Consider the following 26,823-nt stretch of genomic DNA (forward strand, 5'->3'; position numbering starts at 1 on the left):
CCGTGAGTGCATACACAAGGCTGGGGTCACAGTGATCTCTTCTCCTGCAGATCAGAGGTCTTCCTACAGGTTTTGGCAGGGTGCCATAGGAAGATGGCTTGCTCTTCTTGTGCTTGTGTTTTTGGCAGAACTGCTGTCAAAACCATTTCCTCTTAAAGACTGCAAATCCATGGCAGTACTATCTGTCGGCCTCATAAACACTATTAACATCCACAGCATAACATCCACCATCGTGCTTTTCCTATGAGGCATAATTTTACATTGCTTTAATGACCTGTCCTCCCAGCTTCAGATTTCTCTTGCTTAAGTGTTTTGATAGTCCATTTACTTTTTTTTTTTTTTTTTTTAAGATTTATTTATGGCCGGTGCCACAGCTCAATAGGCTAATCCTCCACCTAGCGGCGCCGGCACACCGGGTTCTAGTCCCGGTCAGGGCGCCGGATTCTGTCCCGGTTGCCCCTCTTCCAGGCCAAATCTCTGCTGTGGCCCGGGAGTGCAGTGGAGGATGGCCCAAGTGCTTGGGCCCTGCACCCCATGGGAGACCAGGATAAGCACCTGGCTCCTGCCTTCGGATCAGCGCGGTGCGCCGGCCGCAGCGCACCAGCCGTGGTGGCCATTGGAGGGTGAACCAACGGCAAAAAAAGGAAGACCTTTCTCTCTGTCTCTCTCTCTCACTATCCACTCTGCCTGTCAAAAAATAAAAAAATAAAAATAAAAAATAAAAAAAAGATTTATTTATTTGAAAGTCAAAGAGAGAGAGAGAATGCTTCCATCTGCGGTTCACTCCCCAGATGGCCACAATAGCCAGGGCTGGTCCAGGCTGAAGCCAGGAGCCAGGAGCTTCTTCAGGGTCTCCCTTGCAGGTGTAGGGGCCCAAGTACTTGGGCCATCTTCTGCTTCTTTTCCAAGGCCATTAGGAGTGAGCTACATCAGAAGTGGAGCAGCTGGGACACAAACCAGCACCTACATAGGATGCAGGCATTGCAGGAGGCTGCTTCACCTGCTATGCCACAATGCTAGCCCCAGTCCATTTACTCTAAAGGGAGACCTCTAAACAGTTTATAATTGGAAAAAAATTTTTGAACTCTGTTGGGAAGGAATATATGAGATGTTGAACTATACTGGAAAGATTTTCTTTTTCAACTGGGTAGCGAGTACATGGGCATTCATAAATATTTTATGTTAAAAAAATTTTGACATTTATGTATTTAAAAGATGGAGAGACAGAGAGATCTCTAATACACAGGTTCATTCCCCAAATGCCTCCAGGAGCTAGGAACTCAGTCCTGTCTTCCACATGGTTGGCAGGGACCCAGCTACTGAGTCATAACCTGCTGCTTCCCAGGGTGCACATTAGCAGGAACCTAGAATGCACAGCAGAGCCAGAATTTGAACCCTGTGCTCCAGTGTGGGATGTGGTGTCCCAAACAGCAGCTTAACTAACGCACCGAACACCCACACTCTTACATGTTTTAAATAACTCATCATCTCTTTACAGCCCTTATCTCTTGAGGAACAGTGTTTTTTTTTTTTTTTTCTTCATACTACTTGTTGAACTTTTTTACTTGGTGTAGGGTTAACTTTAATTATTATTATTTTTATTTATTTGAAAGACAGTTACAGAGAGAGGTAGAGCCAGAGAGAGATCTTCCATCCACTGGTTCACTCCCCAAATGACCACAACGGCCAGAGCTGAGCTGATCTGAAGCCAGGAGCCAGGAGCTTCTTCTGGGTCTCCCACATGGGGCAGGGGCCCAAGGACTTGGGCCATCTTCTACTGCTTTCCCAGGCCACAGCAGAGAGCTGGATTGGGAGATGAGCAGCTGGGACTCGAACTGACACCATGTAGAATGCCGGCCCTGCAAGCTGAGGCCTTAACCCATTGTGTCACAGCACCAGCCACAGTGTAGTGTTAACTTTATGGTCATTAAGTAAACTGAAAGTAGATTTTTGTAAAACTTAAGAGTGGGAACGGGAGAGGGAGGAGGAAAAAGGGTTGGAGCTTGGGCAGGAGAGAGGGTAGGATGGGAAGTATCACTCTGTTCCTAAATCTGTATATGTGAAACTTGTATACTTAAATAAATTTTTTTTAAAAACTTCATCCATTTTAAAATATGCTTTCCTTTACTTAGATTTCTGATGCTAGAATAATATGTTCACATAGTTTCCTTATCTTAAGGTTTAAATTAGTAACCATTTAAAGTAGTGAAGCTGGGGGCTGGTGCTGTGGTGTGGCAGGTAAAGCCACAGCCTACAGTGCCGGCATCCCATATAGGCACTGATTCAAGTCCCAGCTGCTCTACTTCCTATCCAGCTCTCTGCTATGGCCTGGGAAAGCAGTAGAAGATGGCCCAAGTCCTTGGGTCCCTGCACCTGCCTGGGAGACCTGGAAGATGCTCCAGTCTCCTGGCTTTGGATCAGGTCCAGCTCTGGCTCTTGCGGCCATCTGGGGAGTAAACCAGCGGATGGAAGACCTCTTTCTCTCTCTGCCTCTGCCTCACTGTAACTCTGCCTTTCAAAACAAACAAACAAACAAATATCTTTTAAAAAATTAAAGTAGTGAAGCTGGAAAGACGCCGACATTTCCCTATGCACTGCTCTGGAGACATGCCTGGTGCCGTTCTGGGTGAGCCCCACAAGCTTTCTCAATGAAAACCAGGCATGTCTCTGTACTCGCAGGCTCAGGCTCTCCTCAGCTGGCATGATGCTCACCAGTTCTGCAGCAGAAGTGGGCAGCCCACCAGGAAGAACATGGCAGGGAGCAAGCGTGTGTGCCCTTCCAGTAACATCATCTATTACCCACAGGTAAGCAGGGCTTCAAGGGGACAGTAATCCCAGAAGGCCATGGGCTGCTCAGTTCTGGCGAAGGAAGCCCACCCAATCATAAGGCTCTTCTTCCTTCAGTTCACTAGAGGCCCTAAAGGGCCCCTGGCTCAGTTTCCATCCCCCTCTCCTAGATGGCTCCCGTGGTGATCACTCTGGTGTCAGATGGAACCCGATGCCTGCTTGCCCGCCAGAGCTCCTTTCCCAAAGGAATGTACTCTGCCTTGGCAGGGTTCTGCGATATAGGTAAGTTCAGGGGATAAACAGGTGACACTGGAGGACCTAAAGCCTTATTAACAGGTGTTTTTTGCTGTTGCCATGGTGCTTGGTATCTCAAGCACATTCTTCCTTGTCACATCAAGAAAACCGCTGACATCCTAATTTTCCAGTATTAGGCAAATTTTTCAAACATGCAGCACACTTGAGAGAATCATACAGTGAACACCTGTATGCCTACACCTAGATTCCATAGCTTTGTACTCCATGTATCAAATAGCCATTCATTTGCCAATTAGTTTTTTAGTCAGCTCTTTGTTATTTGAACTAAAATACCCAAGAAGAGCTTCATGGAAAGAAAAGAATACTTCTGCTTACAGTTTGGAGGTACACAGTTCAGCACTGGGTGGTCCCGTTACTCTGGAGTCTGGTGGAGGCTGGCAGAGGTGGGGCAGGAACGGAAGCATAATCACATGGTAAGCCAGGAGGCAGAGAGAAAGAAGCAAGGCCAAACTTAGATTAAATAAGCAACCATCCCTCGGGAACTGCCTTCTGAGGCAAGTTCCCAGTGACCTAAGGACCTGCCACCAGACCCACCACTCACAGGCCATAATTAGATCATTCTCCACCTTCAGTCCATCCACCCTTAACATTAAGACTTTACATTGAGGGGCCAGCACTGTGGCGCAGCAGGTAAAGCCGCCGCCTGCAGTGCCAGCATCCCATATAGGCACCAGTTTGAGTCCTGGCTGCTCCTCTGCTGATCCAGCTCTCTGCTATGGCCTGGGAAAGCAGTAGAAGATGGCCTGAGTCCTTGGGCCCCTGTACCCATGTGGGAGACCTGGAAGAAGCTCCTGACTCCTGGCTTCAGATCAGATGGGCTGTGGCCATTGTGGCCATCTAGGGAGTGAACCAGTGGATGGAAGACCTCCCCCCAACCATCTCTTTGTAACTCTGTCTTTCAAATAATCTTTAAATAACAGAAAGACTTAAGAAGTGGCCACCAAAGAAGGATGTACTTTTCTCTGAAGGGAGGAGAGAACTTCCACTTTGCTTATGGCTTTGTCGAGCTACTGTATTTAAAAGGCTTCCATAGCCAAGGCAGCTCATGTCAAGAGCCTTAGGGGATCACTTATGCCATACGTAAGAGTGTTATTTGTTAAAAAAAAAAAAAACAAGAGGCACTGTGCACTAAGTTCTCATTCAGGACCTCTGTCCCCAGAGTTGTACCATGAGACTTAATAGTAAAACTTGTTCTGAAGAATCACTTCCTTTTAGTGTATTATTAAATGGAGGATATTACGTCTCATAAGTTATAGTTATGTCTAAGAGCTCACAAAAGATGCATCATGCTTGGGTTCCTCTTTAAAGAATCAAATTTCTAAAAGGAAAGAAGGGGGAGAAAGGAAGGGATAAGAGGAAGGGGGGAAGCAAAATCATCTTCAAGAAGCGGTAACAGAACAGTCCTTGTCTAGACTGTTGAGGAACTGTTCTCTTAGTTGTTTAAATTCCATTCTTTCTTTTTTTTTTTCTTTCTCATACAGGAGAGGGAGGAAGAGGAGGGGGAGAGTGGGGGGTGCAGGTACAGTGGGAAGAAATACTATGTTCTTAATGTATTTATGAGATACATACAAATTAAGAAAAAAAAGACTTTACATCTGCATGAGTTTGGGCAGCCAAGTTTTGTTCAATCTGTAACACCATCCACCAGTTCATCTTATTTCTTGATGCACAAATTATAGACATTATTACATGTCTCCCTAAATATTTCAGCATCTGTAATATCAACTACAACTCAATATTTATTCATAGCTTGGTCATTTTTTTCCCCAGCTCATTGGGGTAAAATTTGAACATGGTGGGAAGTGGAATTTTTAGCAACCTTGTGGGCAGCAGTGGCCTCCCCCACTGCCAGCCTTACTTCACATTGTAACGAACCTAGCAGGCTCAAGCACTGGTTCAGTATCCAACTCCAGACTTGATTCCTATTGTTGGTAAGAGTCAAAGGTGTAGGACACTCCCAAAGACGCTTCATAGACACTAAGTCAGTTTGGCACTCCATTCAAAATGGGCTATCATGATACAGACACATGACAGACTTCCTGCAGCAGGCTGTCCTGAATTACTCTGAATGCTTGCAGGTGAGAGTGTGGAAGAGGCTGTTCGTCGGGAAGTTGCAGAAGAGGTGGGACTGGAAGTGGAAAGCCTGCAGTACTCCACATCCCAACACTGGCCCTTTCCTAACTGTTCTCTCATGATTGCTTGTCACGCAACTGTGAAGCCAGGGCAGACAGAGGTGAGTTCTTGTTTCCCTTATGCTGTGAGGCTTCCTTGGCTTTACTTCTTACATCTCTATCATGTCCACCATGGCTTACATTACAAGATGTATGACTTATAACCCCAAGGAATTTGCAGTATAGTAAACCATCACCATTCTCCCCTGTATATCTCCCAATTATGAGATAATTTTTGAACTACTTTATTGAGGTACAATTGACATAGAAAAGCTGTAATTAATGAATGCAATTTGATGAATTTGGAGATAAATATACACCTCTGATACCATCAAATTATACCTATGCTATACACTTATTCATTGCATCCAAGTTTCTTCCTGTCCCCTTTGGTTTTTCTTTTTCGCAATAAAAGCACTTAACATAAGATCTATTCTTAGAAAAATTTTACATAAACAACACAGTATTAACGATAGGCCCTATGTTGTACAGATCTTCAACATATTTTACGTAACTGAAACTTTATACCCTTTAACCAATACCTCCCCATTTCCTCCTTTCCACTAGACCCTGGGCACCACCATTCTACTGTGTTTCTATGTTTGACCAATTGGGGTTCCACATGTGAGTTCATCCAGATTTTGTCTGTGTCTAGTTTATTTCATGTAGCATACCCTCCATGTTCATCCATTTTGTTGAAATGCAGTTTTCCTTTTTGCAAAGTTGAATATCCCATTGCATTTATTTACCGCTTCTTTATCCATTCGTCCACGATGGATAATTTAGATTGTTTACGTATCCTGGCTGCTGTGAATGCTGCTGCAATGAATGTGGGAGTGCAGTTACCCATCTCCTCAGGGTTCAGATTTCAGTTCCTTTGGATATATATCCAGAAGTGGGATTGCTTGATCAAACGTAATTCTGGTTTTTAAAGGTTTTATTTGAGTGGCAGTTACAGGGGAGAGGGGAGCAGGTACCTTCCATTCGCTGGTTCACTTCCCAAATGGCTGCAGTGGCCAGGGCTGGGCCAGGCCAAGCATGGAGCCTGGATCTCTCCATCTCAGTCTCCCACATGGGTACAGGGACCCAAGTACCTGGGCCATCTTTCACTGCTTTCCCAGGCGCATTATCAGGGAGATGGATGGGGAGTGGAGTAGACAGGACTCAGACCTGCACTCATACGGGTGCTGGCATCACAGGGGTGGCTCACCTGCTGTGCCACAACACCGGCCCTGATAGTTCTATTTTTAATTTTTTGAGGAAATTTCCTCTTCGTTTCTCTTTGTGGCTGCACCCACTTACATTCCCCACAACGGTGTACAAGGGTTCTTTTTTCCGCAAATCCTTGCCAGCATTTGTTGTCCTTTATTTTTGATGATAACTATCCTAGCAGATGCGAGGTGATAGCTCATGGTTTTGATTTGCATTTCCTTGATTAGTGATGCTGAACAACTTTTCATATAACTTTAGCCACATGTGTGTCTTCTTTTGAAAGCTGTCTCTTCTGGTCCTTTGCCCGTTATTTCTAGTTTTTTGTTTTTTAGATTTGAGTTGTAGGTGTTCCTTAGGTACTTTATATATTAGTCCTTTATCAGATACATGGTCTGTAAATATTTTCTTCCATTTTGTAGGTTGCTTTTTTTCCCCCTTTGCTCTGATGAAGTTTTTAGTCCGATGTAATCCCACCTGACTATTTTTGCTTTTGTTTCCTGTGCTTCTGTTGTGCTATCTAGGAAATCATTGCTCAGTTCAGTGTCTAGAAGCTTATTCAGTATGTTTTCTTTTTTTTGTATGATTTATTTATTTATTATTTGAAAGGCAGAGTTACAGAGAGGCAGAGGCAGAGGCAAAGAAAGAGATCTTCCATTTGCTGGTCCACTCCCCAAATGGCCACAATGGCCAGGGGCTGGGCTAGGCCAATGCAAGGAGCCCAAGGACTTGGGCCAGCTTTTACTGCTTTCCCAGGCCATAGCAGAGAGTGGACTGCAAGTAGAGCAGCCGGGTCTCAAACTGGTGCCCATATGGGATGCGAGCGCTGCAGGCAGTGACTTTACCTTGCTATGCCACAGCACCGTCCCCTCCAAGTTTTCTTCTAAGAGTTGTATTCTCTCAGATTTTACATTTAAGTCTTTAATCCCTTTGGAGCATTTTTTTTTAACTTGGTGTGACACACAACTCAATTTCATTCTTCTGAATGTGGATATCCAATTTTCTCAACACCATTTATATAAGACAATTCCTCTTCCATTGTCATGTTTTGAGAGAATCTTACATATAGTGGGCACATAAATTATTTAACTTAACTGTTTTCAGGACTGGCCTTATTGCTCAAGATGTTGTCTTATCTAACTTCTCACTCTTCTACTTTTTTTAAGATTTGATTTATTTGAAAGGCAGAGTTACAGAGAGAGGAAGAGAGAGAGAGAAAGAGAACCAGATCTTGCATCTGCTGGTTCACTCTCCAAATGGCTGCAATGGCAGGGTTGGGCCAAGCTGAAGCCAGGAGCCAGGAGCTTCATCTGGTCTCCCATGTGGGTACAGGGGCTCAAGTTCTTGGCCCATCTCTGCTGCCTTCCCAGGCACATTAGCAGGGAGCTAAAGCAGAAGTGGAACAGCGAGGACTTGAACCAGTGCCCATGTGGGATGCCAGCATTGCAGGCAGTGGCTTAACCCACTGCTCCACTGCGCTAGCCACCAACTCTTCTGTAGCATCCTGAGAGATGGCATTGTGGTTCCTGCCTGCTATGGTCTACCTAGTGTGTGTGTGTTTTAAAAGATTATTTATTATTTATTTCAAAGTCAAGAGTTACATAGAGATAGAAGGAGAGGTAGAGGTAGAGGTAGAGAGAGAGAGAGAGAGGTCCTCCATCTGCTGGAGAGAGAGAGAGAGAGAGGTCCTCCATCTGCCGGTTCACTCCCCAATTGGCTGCAATGGCCAGAGCTGCACCAATCTGAAACCAGGAGCCAGTAGTCTCTTCTGGGCCTCCTATGCAGGTGCAGGAGCCCAAGCACTTGGGCCATCTTATACTGCTTTCCCAGGCCACAGCAGAGAGCTGGACTGGAAGTGGAGGAGCTGGGACTCAAACCTGCGCCCATATGGGATGCCGGCACTGCAGGTAGTGGCCCCAGCCGCTATGCCACAGTGCCAGTTGTGTGGTTTTTATAGCACATCTAATCTATCTCGGCTTCCTGTGGACAAAGTTTATATTAGTTTGGTTTCTGCAAAAAAATACACTATGCTTCTGATTATCATTAATCCTTATCCTTGGAAAATCCTTATCCTTAGAAAAAAAGAGTAACATTTATAATTAAAAAAAAAAAAAAAAGGATTTGAAAGGCAGAGTTAGGAGAAGAGACAGGGGCCGGCACTGTGGCTCACTTGGTTAATCTTCCACCTGCGGCGCCGGCATCCCATATGGGTGCCGGGTTCTAGTCCCGGTTGCTCCTCTTCCAGTCCAGCTCTCTGCTGTGGCCTGGGAAGGCAGTGGAGGATGGCCCAAGTGCTTGGGCACCTGCACCCGTGTGGGAGACCAGGAAGAAGCACCTGGCTCCTGGCTTCGGATTGGCATAGCTCTGTCCGTAGTGGCCATTTGGGGGGTGAACCAATGGAAGGAAGACCTTTCTCTCTGTCTCTCTCTCTCAATCTGTCAAATAAATTAAAAAAAAAAGAAGAAGAAGAAGAAGAGACAGCAATCTTCCATCTACTAGTTTACTACCCAAATGGCTGTAATGACCGTGGCTGGGGCAGGTAGAAGACAGAAGCCTAGAACTTGATCCAGACCGCCGACCTGGAAGACGGGGGCCCAAGCACTCAGACCATCTTCTGCTGCCTTTCCAGGTGCATCAGCAAGAAGCTCGATTGGAAGCAAAATATCTGGGACTCAGACAAGCGCTCTGATACGGGATGGTGGCATCGAAGTGGCAGCTTAACCTGCGATGCCACAATGCCAGCTTTTGCACTTTTTTAAAAAAAAAAATGTATTTATTTGAAAGGCAGAGACACAGAGAGAGAGAAGAGAGAAGAGAGAGAGAGAAAGGGAAAGGGAGAAAATCTTCCATCACTAGTTCACTGCCCAAATGGCTACAGTAGTCAGGCTGGACCAGGCCAAAGCCAGGAGCTTTATCCGGGTCTCCCATGTGGGTACAGGGGTCAAGCCCTTGGGCTATCTTCTGCTACTTTCCCAGGCACATTAGCAGGAAGCTGGATCAGAATGTAGCAGATGGGACTCAAATCAGCACCCATACACGATGCTGGCACTACAGGTGGTGACTTAACCTGCTGTGCCACAGTACTAGCCCCTGTATCTTCTTTTTCAATTGAAAGAGTCATACGTCATTAGGAGTGCAAAGAAAAGCAAGTACTATTCATAACTTCCTCTCAATCTTAATTACTTTCAATATTTCATCTTTGAACTTATAGGTTTTTTTTTTATTTGACAGGTAGAGTTATGGACAGTGAGAGAGAGAGACAGAAAGGGGATTTTTTTTAAGATTTATTTATTTGAAAAGCAGAGTTACAGAGAGGCAGAGGCGGGGAGGGGAGGGAGGGAGGGAGGGGGAGTCTTCTCTTCCATCCACTGGTTCACTTCCCAAATCGCCACAACAGCCGGGGCTGGGCTGATCCGAAACCGGAAGCCTCTTCTGGGTCTCCCAGATGGGTGCAGGGGCTCAAGGACTTGGATCCTCCTTCACTGCTTCCCAGCCGCATCAGCAGGGAACTGGATCTGAAGTGTAGCAGCTGGGACTCGAACCAGCGCCCATATGGGATGCTGGCACTGTAGGCGATGGCTTTACTCACTATACTACAGCACCGGCCCCTAATTCTCATCTCTTATACCTATTTGGCATCTGGGCAATATCCAGAACTATTTTCACTATCTTCTAAGATTTCTTAATTCTAGAATCATTTCCTTAGCTTTGGCTGCAGTATTTTAAATTTTGTAGCTCCTAACCTTACATCCTTTCCTTCTTTATATCTTTCAGATCCAGCTGAACTTGAAAGAACTAGAGGCAGCTGCCTGGTTCAGTCATGATGAGGTGGCCGCAGCCCTGAGGAGAAAGAATCCTTACATTCGTCAACAGAATGAGACTTTTCCGTTCTGGGTGCCCCCGAAGTTAGCCGTTGCTCACCAACTGATTAAGGAATGGGTGGAAAAACAGGCCTGTTCCCCGCCTGCTTAGCCCGGATGAACTCACCTAGAACCCTCCTTGGTATCCTCCGAGGAGAGACCTGAGATTAACTGTAAAGGGGAGGTGACAAAAGGCCAGCTGCAGGCCAGTAAGGCAGAGCAGATGAGCCTATAACGAGACACTCATATCAGCAGTATTACAGAACGAAGTCCTTACTAACAGACAATCAGATATGCCAATGGGAATCGAAAAACTGATGAGCTATTAACTATCAAAATCACAGAGAATAGTAAAACATTAGTTTAGATATAGACACATGTTCACTCATTTTTCTCCAAGGTTTAGGAACAAGTATCTTCCAGTATGTGGCTTATTTACACTACATGTACAGTAACTGACAAAATATGACTGGTGTGATTTTAGCTTAAAACTTGATCTTAGTATTAAAAATATAATACTCTACTCACCACTGAGTTAGGTTTTATCCTCACAGAATTAAGAAAAATACCACAACGTGTATGCAGGTATATTCTTATACATGGTATTTAAATAAAAATCATTTCTTTCAGTCTTCCAAAGGGATGAGGAGAGTGGGAGCTCAGGTCTGTCTGTCTCAGACACATGGCATAAATCAGATGCAGTGAGGCCCTGGGTAGCTGAATCCAGGGAGACTCAAGATGGTAAGGACTTTTTTGTTCTCAGCTGTGTTACTTGCTCAGTTTGTCACTCAGGAAAAAAACTCTCAGTTTTCCAGCCTGTTTTCCTAAATGTATAGCAATGGTTACTGGCAGGTGCATACCCCAAGTGTTGATAAACATCAACTAAGGAATGAATGAGATTAAACAAATGTCAATCCCGAACCGTTTCTTGAGCCTTATGGGATAAAAGTAAGTTAGGAGTTCTCATCATTTTCGTATGCCTATTCTATACCTTGTGATAGGGAGAAGAGTTTATCTGGGAGAAATAAATAAATCTCCAAATCTGCTCAGATGTATTTTTTTCTGTCTTATGACTTGAGGAAATTTTAGAAAGTGAGAACTGGGAGTGGGAGGCAGCGAAGATGTCTTTATTGGTGTGACAAACATTTAAGTCCACAGCTGAAGCAATCAGCAGAAGCAATACTGTTAGAGTCCAGCTGAAAAGGAGAATGGCTGGGGAAAGACTCCTCCCTTGAGATTATTCTAGGGACTAATTTGTGCTTCAAAGACTCACGTCCCAGAAACCCTAGGATTAGTCACACATCAGAGTCCCATAGGACAAGAGAGTTGAGATCTAAGAAAGCTGAAGCACTGAAGGGTGGGTGCTGTGGCGCGGCGGGTCAAGTGCCACTTGGAATGCCAGCATCCCATACTGCAATGCCAGTGTGAGTCCTGGTTGTTCCGCTTCCTGTCTAGCTCCCTGCTAATGTGCCTGGGAAGAGAGCAGAAGATGGCCCAAGTACTTGGGTCCCTGTTACCCATCTGGGAGATCTGGATAGGGTTCTAGGCTCCTGGCTTTGGCCTGGCCCAGACCTGGCTGTTGCTACCATTTGAGGAGTGACCCAGCAGATGGAAGGTAGATATTTCTATCTCTCCATTTCTGTCGTTCTGCCTTTCAAATAAATAAATTAATTTTAAACATAAAAAAGGAAAGCACTGCTCTCTTCACTGACCACCATCATGGCTTCAGGGCAAATCAAAGTGCCTTCTTCAGAAATTGTTGAAGAACAGCATGTGATGGGACTTCACTGTCCTGTTCTATTGGCAGGCAGCTTGCTTGCCTTTACCTGGGCCAAACCCAGTGTGTGGGAGAGAAAAGAAAGGTTCCAAGATTTCTTCATCTCTAGCAATTAGAAGAAAACAGTTCAGGGTCCATGTTATTACTGTTTCCTGATCTCTTCTACCTAATGTGGATGTGTTTGTGAGCACATGTGTACACATGACAGTGACAGAACGGGGAGTGTGCAGTATTCCTGGTTATGAGTTTCCCAAACCTACTATGGAGTAACTGTTTGCTTTTTGATTAATGTGGTTTTTGGAAAAGAATAGAGTGGCTAGTGAAGCTCTGCAACACTGAACTTTGTTTCCCAGAAGCGACTGGGAAAGCTTTGCTACGAACTCCAAAGCAGACGGCAGGGTGGTGTACCGAAAATAGCAGATAAATAAAACAAACTACAAGGCTACCTGGGCTGAAGAATATAACAGTCTTTCAAAAACTCTGCAAAGTGGGATTAAAAGATTGATTTCTTTGGGTATAAAAAATTTTGAAATCCATGCGGTTTTCATAATGCACATTTTACATGCAATTTTTAGAAGCCTCCTAATATAAAGAGATTTCAGATGTTTCTACACCAGAATTTTTTTTTAAGATTTACTTATTTGAAATACAGAGTTAGAGGGAGAGAAGGAAAGACAGATCTTCCATGCATTGGTTTACTCCCTAAATGGCCACAACTACTGGGGAGTGGCTGGATTCAGTTCCACCTCTGCTCCTGCTTCCAGCAGCAGGTGATGGCTCAAGTACATAGGCCCCTGCCACCCACACTGGTGACCCAAACAGAGTCCTTGGCTCCTGGCCTTGGCTTGGCTCATCTGCAGCTGTTGCAGGCATTTGGGGTGGGAACCAGTGGGTGGAATTTATCTATGTCTCTCTGCCTTTTAAATAAAGATTTAAAAGACAACATTTCAAAGTACCTAACATTATGTAAAATGTTAAATATGTTGCCCTATGTAATTAAAAAAATTTTTATGCTTTTTTAGTATGTAATACTTTTCCTCTTCACTTATTTCAGTCAACCACCATAAACATATAAGAGGGAGGATTGGAGAGGAGTATGATATGGTTAGCTTTCATTAATTTGTTACAGTAGATTCCCAATTAGTAAGTCTGTTAGACCATTCTCCTAATTTTTCCCTTGGTTGCTGAAGAGGGAACATTATAGCTGGCTCTCCATATCTGTGGGTTCCACATCCATGGATTCAATCAATCATGGATAAAAAAGATTTTAAAAAACTGAACTGAACTGAACAAACACAGTACATGTTTTTGTTTGTTCTTAAAGGCAGAGAAAGAGAGGAGAGAGAGAGGTGTTTTCCATTTGCTGTTCACTTCCCAGATGGCCACAACTACCAGAAGCTGGGCTGATCTGAAGCCAGGAGCCAGGAGCCTCTTCCAGGTCTCCCACATGGGTGCAGGACCCCAAGGGCTTGGACCATCTTCTACTGCTTTCCCAGGCCACAGCAGAGAGCTGCATCGGAAGTGGAGCAGCCGGGACTTGAACCAGAGCTCACATGGGATGCTGGCACTGCAGGCAGCAGCTTTACTCACTACGCCACAGTGCCGGCCCCCACAGTATGTTTTTTCTTGTCATTACTACCTTAACGATACAGTATGACAACCACTGATATAACACTTACACTGTAGTAGAGATTATAAGTAATTTTGAGATGAGTTAAAGTATACAGAGGAATGTGACTAGGTTAGATGCTAGCATCCCATTTTATGTAAGAGATTTAAGTATCCTGATTTAGGTATGTGTTGGGGTTGAGTCTCTGACCCTCAGCTAGGATTTCCTAAAGGGACTCGTGGGTCCCTCAGAGCCACCTCCCACCTCTGGCCCCTGAGCGGAGTCAGCCATGACCAGGGTGGGCAGAATCATCCTGCCACAGCTGCTCCCCAGCCTGGGAGGGGGGGTCTAGCAGGGCTAGAGTCTTGCCCTGGAGTCTTGCCAGGGTCTACACACTGCATACCTCCTCCCTGGGTCTCAGGATCATGGCAAGTCTCCTGTCCAGAGAGCGCTGACTCAGGGGCTGAGGAAATCTGGAACCTTCTAAGGAGTCTAGAGCAGATGGAGGAGGTGAGCGCCCGCAAGGGACACCCAGGCATTCCCCCAGGAAGGACAGAGAAGAGGAGCGGCCTTCAGAGGGAAGACACCAGCCAGGGAATCACGGCTTGTGAGAGCAGGTGGCATCACTGTCCACACCACCTAGATGCGCAGGTGCAGGGGACTCTCAGGGGCAACTGCTGCCCCGGCCAAGGATGCACCTGGCCCGGGATCCCCACCCCAGGGGCCTCCCAGAGTCAAACCCCTAACAATGCTGATGAGCCACACCCCGGAATGCAGGGAGCTGAGCTTGCAAGTGAACCCCAGATACCAGAGCCTCCTGGGACCTCCCAGGCACAGGCTTGTGACCAGCTGAGGGAGGTCAGAGGAGGGACCCAGGCTGCTGAAGCGTGGTGAGGCAGAGACTGTGGGATACCCTTGCCCCTGAGGAAGGAGAGAAGAGACGGGCAGGACACAGCCCCCAGGCACCTGCGCCCCAGCACACCCGTAGGAGCACACTCTCGGCACAGAAACCTTCTCTGGCCTGCTTCTGCGAGCTGCACCCCACCAGGTCATCATTGCCCACTTCTGAGTGCTCAGGTCTCCATCCCTGCCAGACAGGCCCAGGCCTGGGCACCCAGGGGCTCCAGGCCTCTGCCTAGGATCATTTCAAAACAAAAAGGTCTTAAAGCTGTATTAGAAGTAATGAATTGGAATGCAGAGTAAACGACATTGAGCAGTAGAGAAAAGCCTTAGGCACGGTCACAGTGGTGCTGGATCTAATTGCCAGTGTCTGTGCAAGGCCCTGGGTGCTGAGGGACCCTGGGGGTCTCCTTCCCTGGGTGGAATCCTTCTCTGCCCATGGACTCCTGGGCACCCCTGTCTTCAGGCCTAGCTGGGGTGAGCAGGGCCAGTGCATGGCACCCATAGCAGCCCACCATGCCCCTCCCTCCTCACTGCCCCCCGCTCTCCCCAGCAGCTCAGTGCAGACAGCAGGGGTCAGCAGTGCACAGAGGTCCTGCTGCTCTCTCCCTAGGACCCCACTCGACAGCCTTGGTGCCCTCTCCTAGGTTCAGGGGGAAGAGGAAATGGGTTCCAGGATGTGTAGGAAAGAAGGCAGAGACACATGGGGGCAAGCCAGGCATGCAGGAGCCAAGGCCACCCAGATCCAGGAGAGAGTACTAAGGTGACACAGACCCTCCCACTACAACAGTCCCTATTGTGCCGATCTGTCTCAGAGGTCACGGGCACTCACGGCTGCTGCTCTCCCACCCTGACCCAGTCCCCGTGGGCACAGGTGAATCTCAGGCATTGCCTGCAGGGTCCTGAGCGGGTCTCTGCCTGGGGCTGGGGGCTGTGGAGCCACCCACGCTCTCCAGGAGCACGGGGAAGCTCTGCTGCAGCTGGGCGCTGGGGTCACAAACTGGAGCAAACTCGTTTCAATGATATGGTTTAATACAGGGTCAGCACCACCTGAGGGTGGCGGGGGTGGGGGGATAGTACAGTGGCTCCTGGCTCTGCTATCGTTTCCAGTGACAGGGTGTCCTGGCCCAAGGAAGAGCCGGGGGGTGGGGGGCTCAATCAAGTGTATAGGGTGCCGTGTAGACACATGGAAGGCTGTTGCCCAGCCTGGGCAGGACAAATGGTGTGCTCGGCCACTCTTCTAGGAGGCACCCATCATCTAGGTGCCCCGTGGAATAGGAGGCCAGGAGGCCTCGGGCCAGGGAGGGCACTCGGGCCTGGTCTCCCAGCCCAGGGCTGGCTCTGGCCGGCTCCAGCCCATAACTGTCCCCAGAGTGCGTGGGGCTGCCATGCCGGTAGAGGGGAGTCTTCAGCCGTGGCCCCCAGGCTGGGGCGGCCTGCATGGGCCCTGGTTCCGGGGGCTCCAAGGCCTGTGGAGGAGCCCACATCCACAGGCCCTCCCGGCTGCCAGCGTCGGAGGAGTCGTCCTCCCTGTGCTCTGGCCCGCTCAGGTTAGGGAGACTGGCGCACTGGCACAGGCCTCCCCTCCCCCTCGAGCACTCTGGAGACTCCGTGGGGCTGGCCGCACCTGGAGACTCTGCGGTCCCCACAGGGGAGCCCAGGCCGAGGGGCTCTGGGCTGCCTTCGCAGCTCTCCTCCTCCTCCTCCTCCATGCCTTCCCTCACGGCGATGCGGAGGCCAAAGCTTTCTGCAGGATGGATCAGCACTGCACGGGCAGCGGGACCCCTGGTCTGCTCCCACACTGCCACTGTGTCCTGAATGGCGATCTTGGCCTTCATGCCAGTGGGGACAGGAACATGCTTCTGGGGGACACGTGCCTGCCCCAGGGGCCTGCTGCACCGTTCGATGGCCTTGGCTGGAAGAAGAAGAGACGCGGTTTGCTTCTCCACAGCCCCCGTCTGGCCTGCAGGGTGCCTGCCCCAGCCTCACCCTGGGGTCCCCATCACCCCGTGTGACACTAAGGACTCTCCCAGGCTGCTGGCCCTAGAGGGGAGGGTGTGTGCAGCCTGGGCCAGGGGAGCCTTGGGACACCTCCGGCTCCTCCTGCACAGCCCCACAGGGTGGATGGCCCTGCCCTCCCCGCCTCACTCTCTCATCTCTGGGGACCGAGGCACCAACTCAGGACCCTGTCACCTACCCCACCTGACCTCCTGGGTCCTAACAGTGCATTGGCTGAGTTACCCGCATCTGAGTCCCTCCTAATGGCTGGAAAGGAACTGAGCCTAAGATGATGGGGGTGAGAGCTGGGGCTGTGGGGCAGACATGGAGTCTGGTTCAGGCCCTCGGGGACAGGGAATGCGGTTTCTAAAGAGGTGGCAGGGGTGCCCTGTGTCCTCTGACTGTAGCCACTGTCCCTTTCCCAGTGAGACTGGGCTGTCACCGCTTCTGTCCCACGAGCACCCAGGGGAGGCAGCACCTGGAGGCACAGTGGGGCCTCCCCAGTGCCTGGACAGCCTGCACCTGGGCCCCCACTGCCAGCCTCTAGAGCTGGGACAAACCCATCTCTGCTCTGCATGGGGACCCAGGCGCTCAGGTCCTTGATGGCAACAGCAGCAGGGGACGAGCACGGAGACCCCTCCCCACCAGAGCCCAGAGGCCAGCACTGCTCTGGGTCCCGCTGACTTCTGTTGGCCCAAGGCTAGGACTGCAGAGCCCACACTCAGCTGCACTTGGGTTCTGCTGCAGGGGCCCCCAGCGCCTGCCTCTGCACCCACCCTGCTCACAGGAGTGCACTCGGCCCCCACAACTGGGCTCAGGGCACCTGGGCCTTCCAGGGGTCCTCAGATGGCTGAAGGGGATCCAGTGCCAGCTGGCTTTGGCCTTCACTGTGCAGGGTCTCCCACAGGCCCACCTCCCTCTAGCCCTGCCTATATGCGGGTGGGAGCCCTGCCCACCCCCGTCCTAGGAGGGTCCTGTGTGCAGACAGCTGTGGTCATCGGGCCAGGAGCCTGTGTGGGGTCAGTCGAGGAGAGGCCCCCTGGGCAGGCAGGGCTGCTTCTCATCTTGCTGGAGTGGGGGTCCAGCTGTGCTCCGTGCTCCTGGGGCCACGGAGCCAGGGCACCTGCTCCAGACCTGGGCGGGGTAGCTCAAGGCGGGGCCTCGAATCCACTCCAGAGTGGGGGTCAGCTGAGGAGCCAGAGCCACAAACAGGGCCCTGAGGACAGCTCCACAGCCCAGCCCCAGAGTTGTGGGGGGAGAGCGAGCCATCACCCACAGGAGGATTCTGGGAAGCTGCCCGAGGCCCCGCCAGGCCATGCTGTCAGAGCTTCAGAAAGCAGAACTGCTGAGCCCGGGGAGGACAAGGAGGACCAGGAAGAGGGGAGGCCCTGGGCGGGGCTGCCAGGGCCTGGCACTCCCACTACTGACTCCCCCAAGGGAGCATGGGACGGGGCCGTGTGCCGGACTCACCTTCGGGAGGCAGGAGGCACTGGAGCTTCCCCAGCTCATGCATGGAGGCCCGCAGCTGCCTGATGACCGCATCCTCGCTCAGTGACCAGGCCTGCTTCAGGGTCACCTGCAGGAACTCCCGGAGGTGGTCCCGGGGCATCTTCAGGAGGCGCTCTAGACGTGGGGGTGGGCGTCAGGCTGGGAGGGGCCCTAGGGATGGTGCAGCCACCATGGCTGCTCCAAGCCCTGTCCCAGCACCAGACATGGGCTGCAGACCCCCTTAGACACCCTTGGGTGTCAAGCCAAGCACTGGAGGGGACTGAGCAGGGGCCACTTTCCTGGGTGATGACCCTGGCCACTTCTCCTTGTGGTCTGTGTGGGCCTGGGGTTGTGGGTGCAACAGGGGATTCTCAGTGCCCTCCTGAAGGGAACCCAGAACTCACAAACCTCCTCATCCCTCCCTCAAGCCCTGCTCATGATGGACAGGCAGGGAGACACCCAGCTCCTCCGTCCCCAGCACCTGGGCCTCTGTGGACCCTGAGGACTTACTCTGATGGATCTTGAGGGCCGTGTAAGCCATGGTTGTGAGCACATGCTCGCCCTCAAGGATGTAAATATCCCATATCCTCAGAGCCAGGGGGAACGGCACCTGGGGGACAGAGGCATTGGAGGACCCTGCCCGACAGGGCCTCAGTAGGCCCTCAGGGGGTGGGTGTGCAGTGTCACTACCCTAGGACAGAGGGAGACTCCAGGAGGCTGCATCACACAAGAAGGCCAGAGCTCCTCCTGGGAGGGGAGGGTGGGGGACTCGTTTCATTGGTAGGTGAGGCCATGCCTCATGGCCACATCCCCGCCCACTCAGGGAACCAGACCCACAGAGGATGACCATGTCCTGTCCCGGAGCCTGGGGGTCTGCACACTTTGGAAGCCACACTGGAAATGCCAGACACCCCAGGGACCTGGGGGATGGGTCAGCCCTTGGGCTGCGCTGACACCAGCCTGTGCCACTGGGGGTCTATGGATCTCCTGCCTCTCACTGTAGGGCTCTGGCCTTTGCCAGGCTCTCAGGATGGGTCCTGGTGGGACCTGTCCCCTCCTTGCTGGCCCTGAGGCTCAGCCTCAGCTTGGACCACCTTTAGCAGGACAAGGCCTGCTGGTCTGCACAGCAGGCTCCCTCCTGTGTCTGCTGGGGCTGGGGGAGCTCAGTCACAGGCCACCAGGACAGGAGAGCCAGGCACTGGGGCAGGAGCTTCCCTGGGCAAGGGGTCCCCAGGGCACTTACCCCCTCCAGGAAGCACTGGATGTACCAGTGGGCGGTGGAGTCCTCCAGGCACACACCCTCCTCCTCCTAAGAAGAGGCAGAGGGGGCTCAGGGCCCAGGGCCCAGGCCTGACTCCCTCTAATCTGAGCCCTGGGGCAGAGCCCCTGGGTGCAGGAAGCCCAGCAGCAGGTGCATCCCCCCCCCAGCCATGCAGGTTCCTGAAGGGACACAGGTCCCTCAGTCCACTCTGCCCTGGGGACAGCGTCTCCCTGCAGTCTATGCAAACTCTGGGGGACCAAGTGCTAGAAAACATACCAACACCCAAGCTGCCACGGACCCCAATAACCCAGGAAAGCCTTGGTGAGGACGTGGCCTGCCCTGGCCCAGGAAGGAGTCAGGACCCCTTTCTGTCCTCCCCTCCCTGAGCACAGAGCCGCCGAGAGGAGAAAGGAGATGTTTACTTACCAGGTGTTTCTCCAGGGAGGGGAGCACACGATGCACGATCTCTCCCAGGTGTTGCTGGAATCGCTCCAGTTTTGGGGCGTTGGGTTTGTAGAAACCTGAGTAGTATTGGCCACACCCCCACGTTAGAGCCTCCTCCTAGGAAGGCTGGAGAGCCCCAGGCCCGGGGGGGGAGGGGTGTTTCTGAGCACTGAGGGTCAGGGGAGGCTCGACCAGGGGCAGGTGGGGATGAACATGGCCAGGGCAGAGGATCTGCTTGGGAGGTGGGTGTAGGTGGGTGACTGTGTGCAGCCCAGGCCAGGCTGCCCCCTGGAGCCCGCTGGGGTGAGTGCTGTCAAACTGGGTGCCTCCTGACCATTCTGACACTCAGAAGCGAGGAGGGGTGACCCTACAGGGGATGCTGCCTTCTGCAAGTTCCCTGGGTGTGGCTCTGTGCTTGAGAGTCTGCGTAGAGATGTGTGAGGCAGAAGAGCCAGACGCGACCCGAGTCACTGGACAAGGACAGGATCCCTTGTTCTGAAGGTTCCCACACCCAGGATGGCCATGGCCAAGCTGCAGGGCCTTTGGATGGCGGTGAAAGAAGGGGGCTGGCTCAGTCTGGGAGGCCTCTGCCAGCCCTGGCTTCTAGGGAGCCCCCCTCCCAGGGACATTGTCCTGCACAGTCAGGAGCCAGTGAGGGCCGAGCACAGACTTGCATGCACTGGGCCCCACACGCCATCCACCTACCGTGCATCGCGTGCTTGGAGTTTTCCATGAGCTGGACCAGGGCCCAGAAAGAGTCCTCCTCGGGCATATACATGAGCAGGAGCGCCACCACATGGCTCAGGCCCTGGCTGTAGCCCACCTCCTGCAAGATCCCAGAATACCTTTAGGAGAACTTCCCTGGCAAGAATGATATCCTGGGATGGCCCACCTCTCAGGGAGATCAGGGTCACCCACTGAAGGGTCTAGGAAGATTGGGGAGGGAGCCCTTGTGCCTGAATCCTGCCATTTGGTGTCAGCAGCCCAAGAATTGGAGCCATGGAAGTTCTCCAAGTTCCTGGAGGGAATCCTGCAGGGCCTGAGCTTAGGCAGCACAAGGGGGAGACCTGAAGTATGGACACCTGTTACCCCCAAGATGTCAGGATGGGCCAGGTTGCTGTGGGAATCCAGATCCATGCTCAAAGAAGCTTCTGGACCCCTGAGCTCTGCGGGTGACCTGGTGGCCCTTTCTCACATGAGGAAGAAGTAAGCCAGGAAGTGCTACCAGGACCAGACAGGAGGTGTACCTCTGTCCCGGGTGCAGGCCTGGGCTTCCTGAGTGCCAGGCCCCCTGGGAACCAGGGCACCAGGCAGGGTTGGCCAGTGGCAGGTCAGGGGGATGGGGATGTCCAGGCCTTGCTGGGTCACCCATGGAGCCCTGCACCTGCTCCACGCATGGGAAAGGTCTGAGTGGGTGGTTGTGGCAGTGGCACTATGTGGAGTGGGAGTCAGGCCCATGGGGCCAACCACATGTCTGGTGGGTGTAATGGCATCAGTGGGACCCAGACTGAACTTTGATGAGCAAAGTCATACACCTGATCTGCCCTGCCTTCGCCCCTCACCCCACTGTGTGGAATGCTAGTCCTGGGAGGGGTGTCCCAACGTGGCCAAGCTCCTGGGGTCTGGAGACCAACCCAGGAGAAGGCTGTCTTTCTCCTCCCAGAACTTGAGGTTGGGTCCAAGGAGGCCCGGAGCCTGGCCTCTACCCCTCTTCCTCAGAGCTGTGGATGAGAGAGGTCCCCTCAACCCAGGCTGGGATCTCTGTGACCAGGGGTGCCCTGCAGGGACTGCCGGGATAGCACCTGCGATAGGATCCCAGAATACTCACGGGATTGTAGATGGAATATGCCATCAGTATGTGGAATAAGGCCTGTTGGCTGGAAGAGAGAGGACAGAGGCTGTGTGTCCTGTGCTGCCGAGGCTCTCAGTGTGGCTCTGCCTCACACAGCCTGACAGCCACATGCAGGGCCCGTGACACTCTGCTCATGAGCAGTGACGTCATCAGGGCACCTGCGTGTTGTCCACCGTGTGGGTGAGCGCTGCCTGCAGGGGCACACAGTCCTCCCAGGGCGCAGTCATGTGCACTTTCATTTCCCCAGGTGGGTGTTCATTGCACAGGTGAGCGTCCCACTGTGGGAGGTGCAGTCCTGTGTGTCTAAGCCGTGGAAAGTCAGCCTCCCATGCACGTTCAGCCTGGTAGGGAGCAGCTCCTGTGGCCTATGTGTTTCCCGTGAGCCCCCTGTGGCCAAACTCCCCACCTCCCTCAGCCCGTGGCCACCACTGCCCTGTTGTGTGTCCTGGAGTTTGGCCTCTTATAGCCTCATGTAGCCTTTGAGGGATGCGTCCTTCCTTAGCAGAACGCACCTGAGAGTCCTCCAGGTCAGCCCAGGGCCGAGCCTCCTCCTGCCTCTCACTGAACCCCGTTCTAGGATTCAGCTGTGACACGGGTTGCTTATCCGTTTCCCCACTGAGCATCGTGCAGGCTACTCCTGTGTCCAGTGACTGTGAACACAACCCTGAATCTTGGGTGAGGGTTTTCTTGCACTTATCTGTTCTAGTGGTTGTGTAAATGTGCGTGTGTGCTGGGGGTTCGTGTGGAAGGTGTGTGTCTCTCATTGTGAGAAATGGCCCTGGGTGCTGCCGGGGGCCTGGGCCACTGTGCTCTGTTCCTGCAATGAACCAGAGTGGCGCTCACCTCACATTCTCCCCAGCACCCGGCGTCCTCGGTGGTTTTAGTTCCCCCATTCTCACAGCTGTGCGCTGGTGCCCCGTGGTGGTTTAGGTACTAAGCGTGTGTTCATGCACTGAGGAGGTGAATTGTGTGTGCTTTCATGAAGGGGCCCTCCTGAGCCTATGTCCCTGGGCGCCGGGAGGTCCCCACTGCTTCCTTGTTACTGAGTTGAAGGGCTCCTTGAATATTCTAGAGATAATACCTTTCATTTCATTCTCTCCACAGTGTCTTTTGGAAAGTTTATATAATCTAAAAAAGGCCCATGGAACCATTTAGTTTTCTGTGTTAAGTGAACTGTTTTAGGTTTGCACCCAAGTCTTCCCCAGGAACCCCATGTGCCCCAGGGCCCTTGCTCCTCCCACCCCCGGGTCCTCCCCAGCCCAGAGGCCTCACTTCATTCTGTAACGTTCCCGGAACATCAGGTGGTTTCTGAAAGTCCATGTGATGGCGGAGTCGATGTGATGGAAGTGAGTGGCGCCCAGCCTAGCCTGCTCTTTCATCTCTTGCAGGGCAGGGACAAGGGGGAGGGGCCAGCCTCAGGACTAGCAAAAGCCCCATTGCCACATGAGGCTCTCACATCAGCTCTTCCGGCTGGGAGAGTTCCCTGCAGGGAGCTCGTTCCCTTCTGGGTCCACGTTGAGGGGGGGTCATGGGCTCCCTACTTGCCTCAGTGTCCACGTCACCCCCGTGGCCGGCATCCCTGCTGAGGGGGCCACTGGGACCCTGATGGTCAGCATCAGACAGGGGCTCTGAAAGGTCCCTGTGCACTACCCCTGCCTGCCCTCAGCTCTCAGCACAGATGCGGTCTGACCCCAGCCAGGCTTCTGATCCTCCTCGCTGGCATCTCAGGCCCTGCCCTCCAGGAGTCAGCCACAGCCTGACCACTGCTCCATGCTGCCCCCTGTTGGAGGGGCCCATCTCCATCTAGACATTGGAAGCTGCCCTTGGCTTGGAGCTGAGCCTGGGCAATGACTGTCTCCAGGCCCAGCTCCCAGGGCCAGCCCCAAACTGCAGACTTGGGGGAGGCAGGGTGGGCCACACAGCTGGGCCCTTCTCCCTGATGGCAGCCGGGGACATGAGAGCCAGCTGCAGGTGCCAGCCCTCTGCTCACACCAGCCCTTGCTCCCTCCTTTCTCAGAAGCATTGAGAGCTGTCTGATCATTGGGTCAACCACTCCAGGCAAGGGCAATGCCAGGGGCTGCAAGCCCATGTGAAGGCAGGGCCAGCTGTGGGCAGGCCCTGTTAGCACCGAACCTGTGGGGGTCCCTACCTCACACCATTGTGATCTCATACTGGGAGGCCCCCGCCCATCATGGCCCAGCAATTCCTCTGTTCTGGCCTTATGCCAAGCTGCCCAGGTGAGTTCAGCAGAGAGCAGGTTAAAGCCTCTGGCACAAAACACACATGTGCAGTCCCAGCTGGGTCTGGGAAGACATGGAGGAGGCACTGACTTAGATCTAGGGAGAGGAAGGCAGGATGAGGAGGAGGCTCCCGAGGGCTCAGTGAGGGACAGTCCTCCATGGAGACTCAGGCTCCTGAGCAGGCCAGAGCAGCTCGGGCCCCCTTGGGCTGACTGCAGAGCCGTACCGCGTATTTGCCTGGATTCTGGGCCTTCCTCTTATCCACCTCCAGCATCACAGCCCACACCTTTCCACGCACCTGGGCAGGGATGCCCTTGTAGATTCTCCGCTGAAACTACAGGAGAGAGGAGGCTCTGGTGAGTGGTGAACGTGGCCACTCGGGGAGGGAGCACAGGGTGAGACAGCAGGAGGGAGAAGCCAGGGGCTCCGTGTGTATTGGCAGAGGGAGGATCTGCCCAGATGGGGGCCTTATGACCCACAGTGACTGGGGGCCAAGGGCTCAGGGGCACCAGCTCTGCCCTGCACTGACTGCCCCCTACAGGGCTCCTGGAACCACACCTGCCCTGTATCCGGGATTGTCTTCAGCAGTGACTTCAGATTTTCTACCAGGACAGTGTCCTGTGTGTATGGGGAAGGGGTGCACATGACCTGTGTCCCTGGGGGCTGGACAGTTGCCCCTGGGGATCTGAGAGGCAGGCGGTGCCTGGCACGGGAATGGGCACTGCTCAAACCCCAACTCAGCTCTCAGTGTTCCCAAGGGGCCCTCAGCTCAACGGTACCTTTTCACTGCCATGGTATTTGCTATGATTCTTTATCATTTTCACCCACTTCTGGGTCCTGCGCACCTGTTTGCGCTGGAAAATAAGACAGGATGGTGTGAGCCCAGCTTCGGGCTCCGAGAGGGGCCCTCGGATGCACCTCAGGAGCTCTGTGTGCATTCAAAGGAAGGAGCCAGAGAAGGCACAGACCGTGAGCCCCAGGTCTTCTGTCTGGGGAGTGCCGGTGGCCTGGCCTCTGACCCGAGCTGCCCCATCCTCAAGGCAGAGCCCCTGAGCTCCAGCCAGGTCACTCCCAACCATGCCAAGGAGTCATGGCAGCTGACAGGCAGACGCCCCTGAGCTGTGGCTCAGTTCTGGGACAGGCGAGTGTGTTAAGATGTCAGCAGGTGCTGTGTAAGTACCGCATCGCAGGACCTTATGGTGCTCCCACTAACCACTGCCAAGCCCCACATGCCCCCTCCACCCAGCTCTGCTTCCCAGATGACTGGCCCATGGCCAAGGACTTGTCCTTACCTTTGCCCCCGGGGTGCTGTCTTGGGGCAACTTCTGCTCACTGGAAAGCAAGGGAGGTGGAGAGGTGAGGACAGGACCACAACCAGCACCTCTACCTCCCTAGTGGGCCAGGGAAGGACCAGCTTTATCCTCTCATCCCAGGGGACTGAGACGGGAAGGGAGGGGCTGGTGACCATGAGCACAGGGAGCCCAGGGCCAGTCAGGGGCCCTTGCTGCCAGTGGGGGGCTCCAGGCCTGTTAGAGGTCCACCTTCCTGGGCATGTGGCAGCACCCCCATAGCATTTGGGGGATTGCTGTCCTGAGCAGGGCCAGGCTGCCCAGGGGGGAGGGAGCAGTGTCCCCACATCAGCTCTCCCCAAGAAGTCACCCTGGAACTGACCAAGTCTGGGTGGCCTGCCTGAGATGCTCAGTGCTGTGAGTGTGCACCTGGGGCTCCAGGCACCTGGGACCACCACACCTCCCAAGGTCCCCCCCCCGCCCACCATCCTCCCCTGTGCACTGGCAGCCTGAGGTGCCAGCTCCACACCTACCCCTCCTCTGTCAGCCCAGACCGTGGCCATCTCTCCACCACTCTGCTCCTTTTTTTTCTCCAGGTTCTGGCACAACATGGAGCCAGAACCCCCTTATCCCTGAGCTAAGGTGGGCTGCTGAGTCAAGCCAAGAAGGCCTGAGAAGGCTCCATCCCTCTAGGTCACTGGAGCCCACCCTCCAGCCATGGGGCCTCTCTCCCTGACATCTGTGGGAACAGCCTCCAAGTCTGACTCTTGCTCCCAGGCCCCACTCCTCCCAGTAGACCCGGGGGCAGGGCCCTCAGCTGCACCCTCCCCCCAGTCTGTACTGTGGGAGCCCGCAGGCAGGTTCAGAGCTGCAGAGACCACACCCCTGGCCATCCCTCAGACTAGGTCTTAGTAAGCCTTGAGCCTGGGCCCTGAGACCCAGGCACCTGCTGGACAGCTGCCCAGCTGCTAGGCTGGTGCCCCAACCCTGTGGACACAGCTCTAGAGTGGCGATGGCCAGGCTGTGTTGCCTGGGAGCATGGGGACCCTCAAGCCACCCCCTCTACTTAACAGAAACAGAGACCTCAGAGTAAGAGTGCCCAGTGCTTGCCCCATGTCCAGCTCTGTCCCTGCCTGCAGTCCTGAGTCCCAGGGTCACTCGACTCTGGCCAAATGCTGACCAGTGCCTGCCTGTGACCACAGCTGGGCTCAAGGTCGGGGCCTGGGGACAGGTGTGCCACTTCATGTTGGGGTTTCTGACCCCAGTCCCTGCCCTGGGGTGGAGTGGGGTGGGGTGCGGAGGACTCACTGCAGGAACCCAAGCCTGTCTGGGACGAGGCAGCCGCCCTCATCGTCCTCTTCTTCAGGCTCCAACAGTGCCGCTCCTCGGCGTCCCTGCAGCCGAGAGGGGACCCGGATGAGAAGCCCGGGTCTCAGTCACTGGGAGAGCTGAGCCGCCCGCCCAGCTCTGTGTCCCCAGGGAGGCGGGGTCTGGCTCTCACAGGCACAGTACTTGAGGCAGGGCCCCGCCTCCTCCCCCAGCACCCTGGCCCGTACCTGCTCATATTTCAATATGATCGCTGCTCGCTCCTGGGCCCTCCGGGACCTCAGGGCGTTCATATCC

General features: G+C 52.9%; 2 protein-coding genes across 27 annotated transcripts in view; one reads left to right on the top strand and one right to left on the bottom strand.

Annotated features, from left to right (window-relative positions):
• NUDT13 (nudix hydrolase 13) overlaps positions 1 to 11,387 on the top strand; it is a 40,027-nt gene extending 28,640 nt beyond the window's left edge. For 7 of the 26 annotated variants that reach the window (XM_051823780.3, XM_089313429.1, XM_008269973.5 and 4 more), the window contains 4 exons: positions 2,680 to 2,805; positions 2,958 to 3,069; positions 5,181 to 5,335; positions 10,257 to 11,387. In XM_051823780.3, coding sequence (XP_051679740.3) covers positions 2,680 to 2,805; positions 2,958 to 3,069; positions 5,181 to 5,335; positions 10,257 to 10,454 — 591 coding nt within the window. In that variant the 3' untranslated portion in view covers positions 10,455 to 11,387. Of the gene's footprint in view, positions 1 to 2,679; positions 2,806 to 2,957; positions 3,070 to 5,180; positions 5,336 to 5,840; positions 5,898 to 10,256 lie in introns of all 26 variants that reach the window. The other 19 variants (XM_070057853.2, XM_070057851.2, XM_070057850.2 and 16 more) reach the window with 6 other exon arrangements.
• A 4,255-nt stretch (positions 11,388 to 15,642) lies between these two features.
• Positions 15,643 to 19,418, bottom strand: LOC108175407 (uncharacterized). Its single transcript, XM_089313747.1, has 4 exons — positions 19,358 to 19,418; positions 18,625 to 18,724; positions 18,097 to 18,249; positions 15,643 to 16,543 (listed from the first exon to the last, which is right to left on the bottom strand). The coding sequence occupies exons 2-4, from the start codon at positions 18,653 to 18,655 to the stop codon at positions 15,783 to 15,785; spliced, it is 945 nt and encodes a 314-aa protein (XP_089169873.1). The 5' UTR covers positions 18,656 to 18,724; positions 19,358 to 19,418; the 3' UTR covers positions 15,643 to 15,782.
• Positions 19,419 to 26,823: the final 7,405 nt, after the last annotated feature.

The sequence above is a fragment of the Oryctolagus cuniculus genome, chromosome 15 (genome assembly GCF_051225735.1).
Source record: "Oryctolagus cuniculus isolate XC-2025 breed Fujian yellow rabbit chromosome 15, ASM5122573v1, whole genome shotgun sequence".
NCBI classification, from domain to species: Eukaryota; Metazoa; Chordata; class Mammalia; order Lagomorpha; family Leporidae; genus Oryctolagus; species Oryctolagus cuniculus.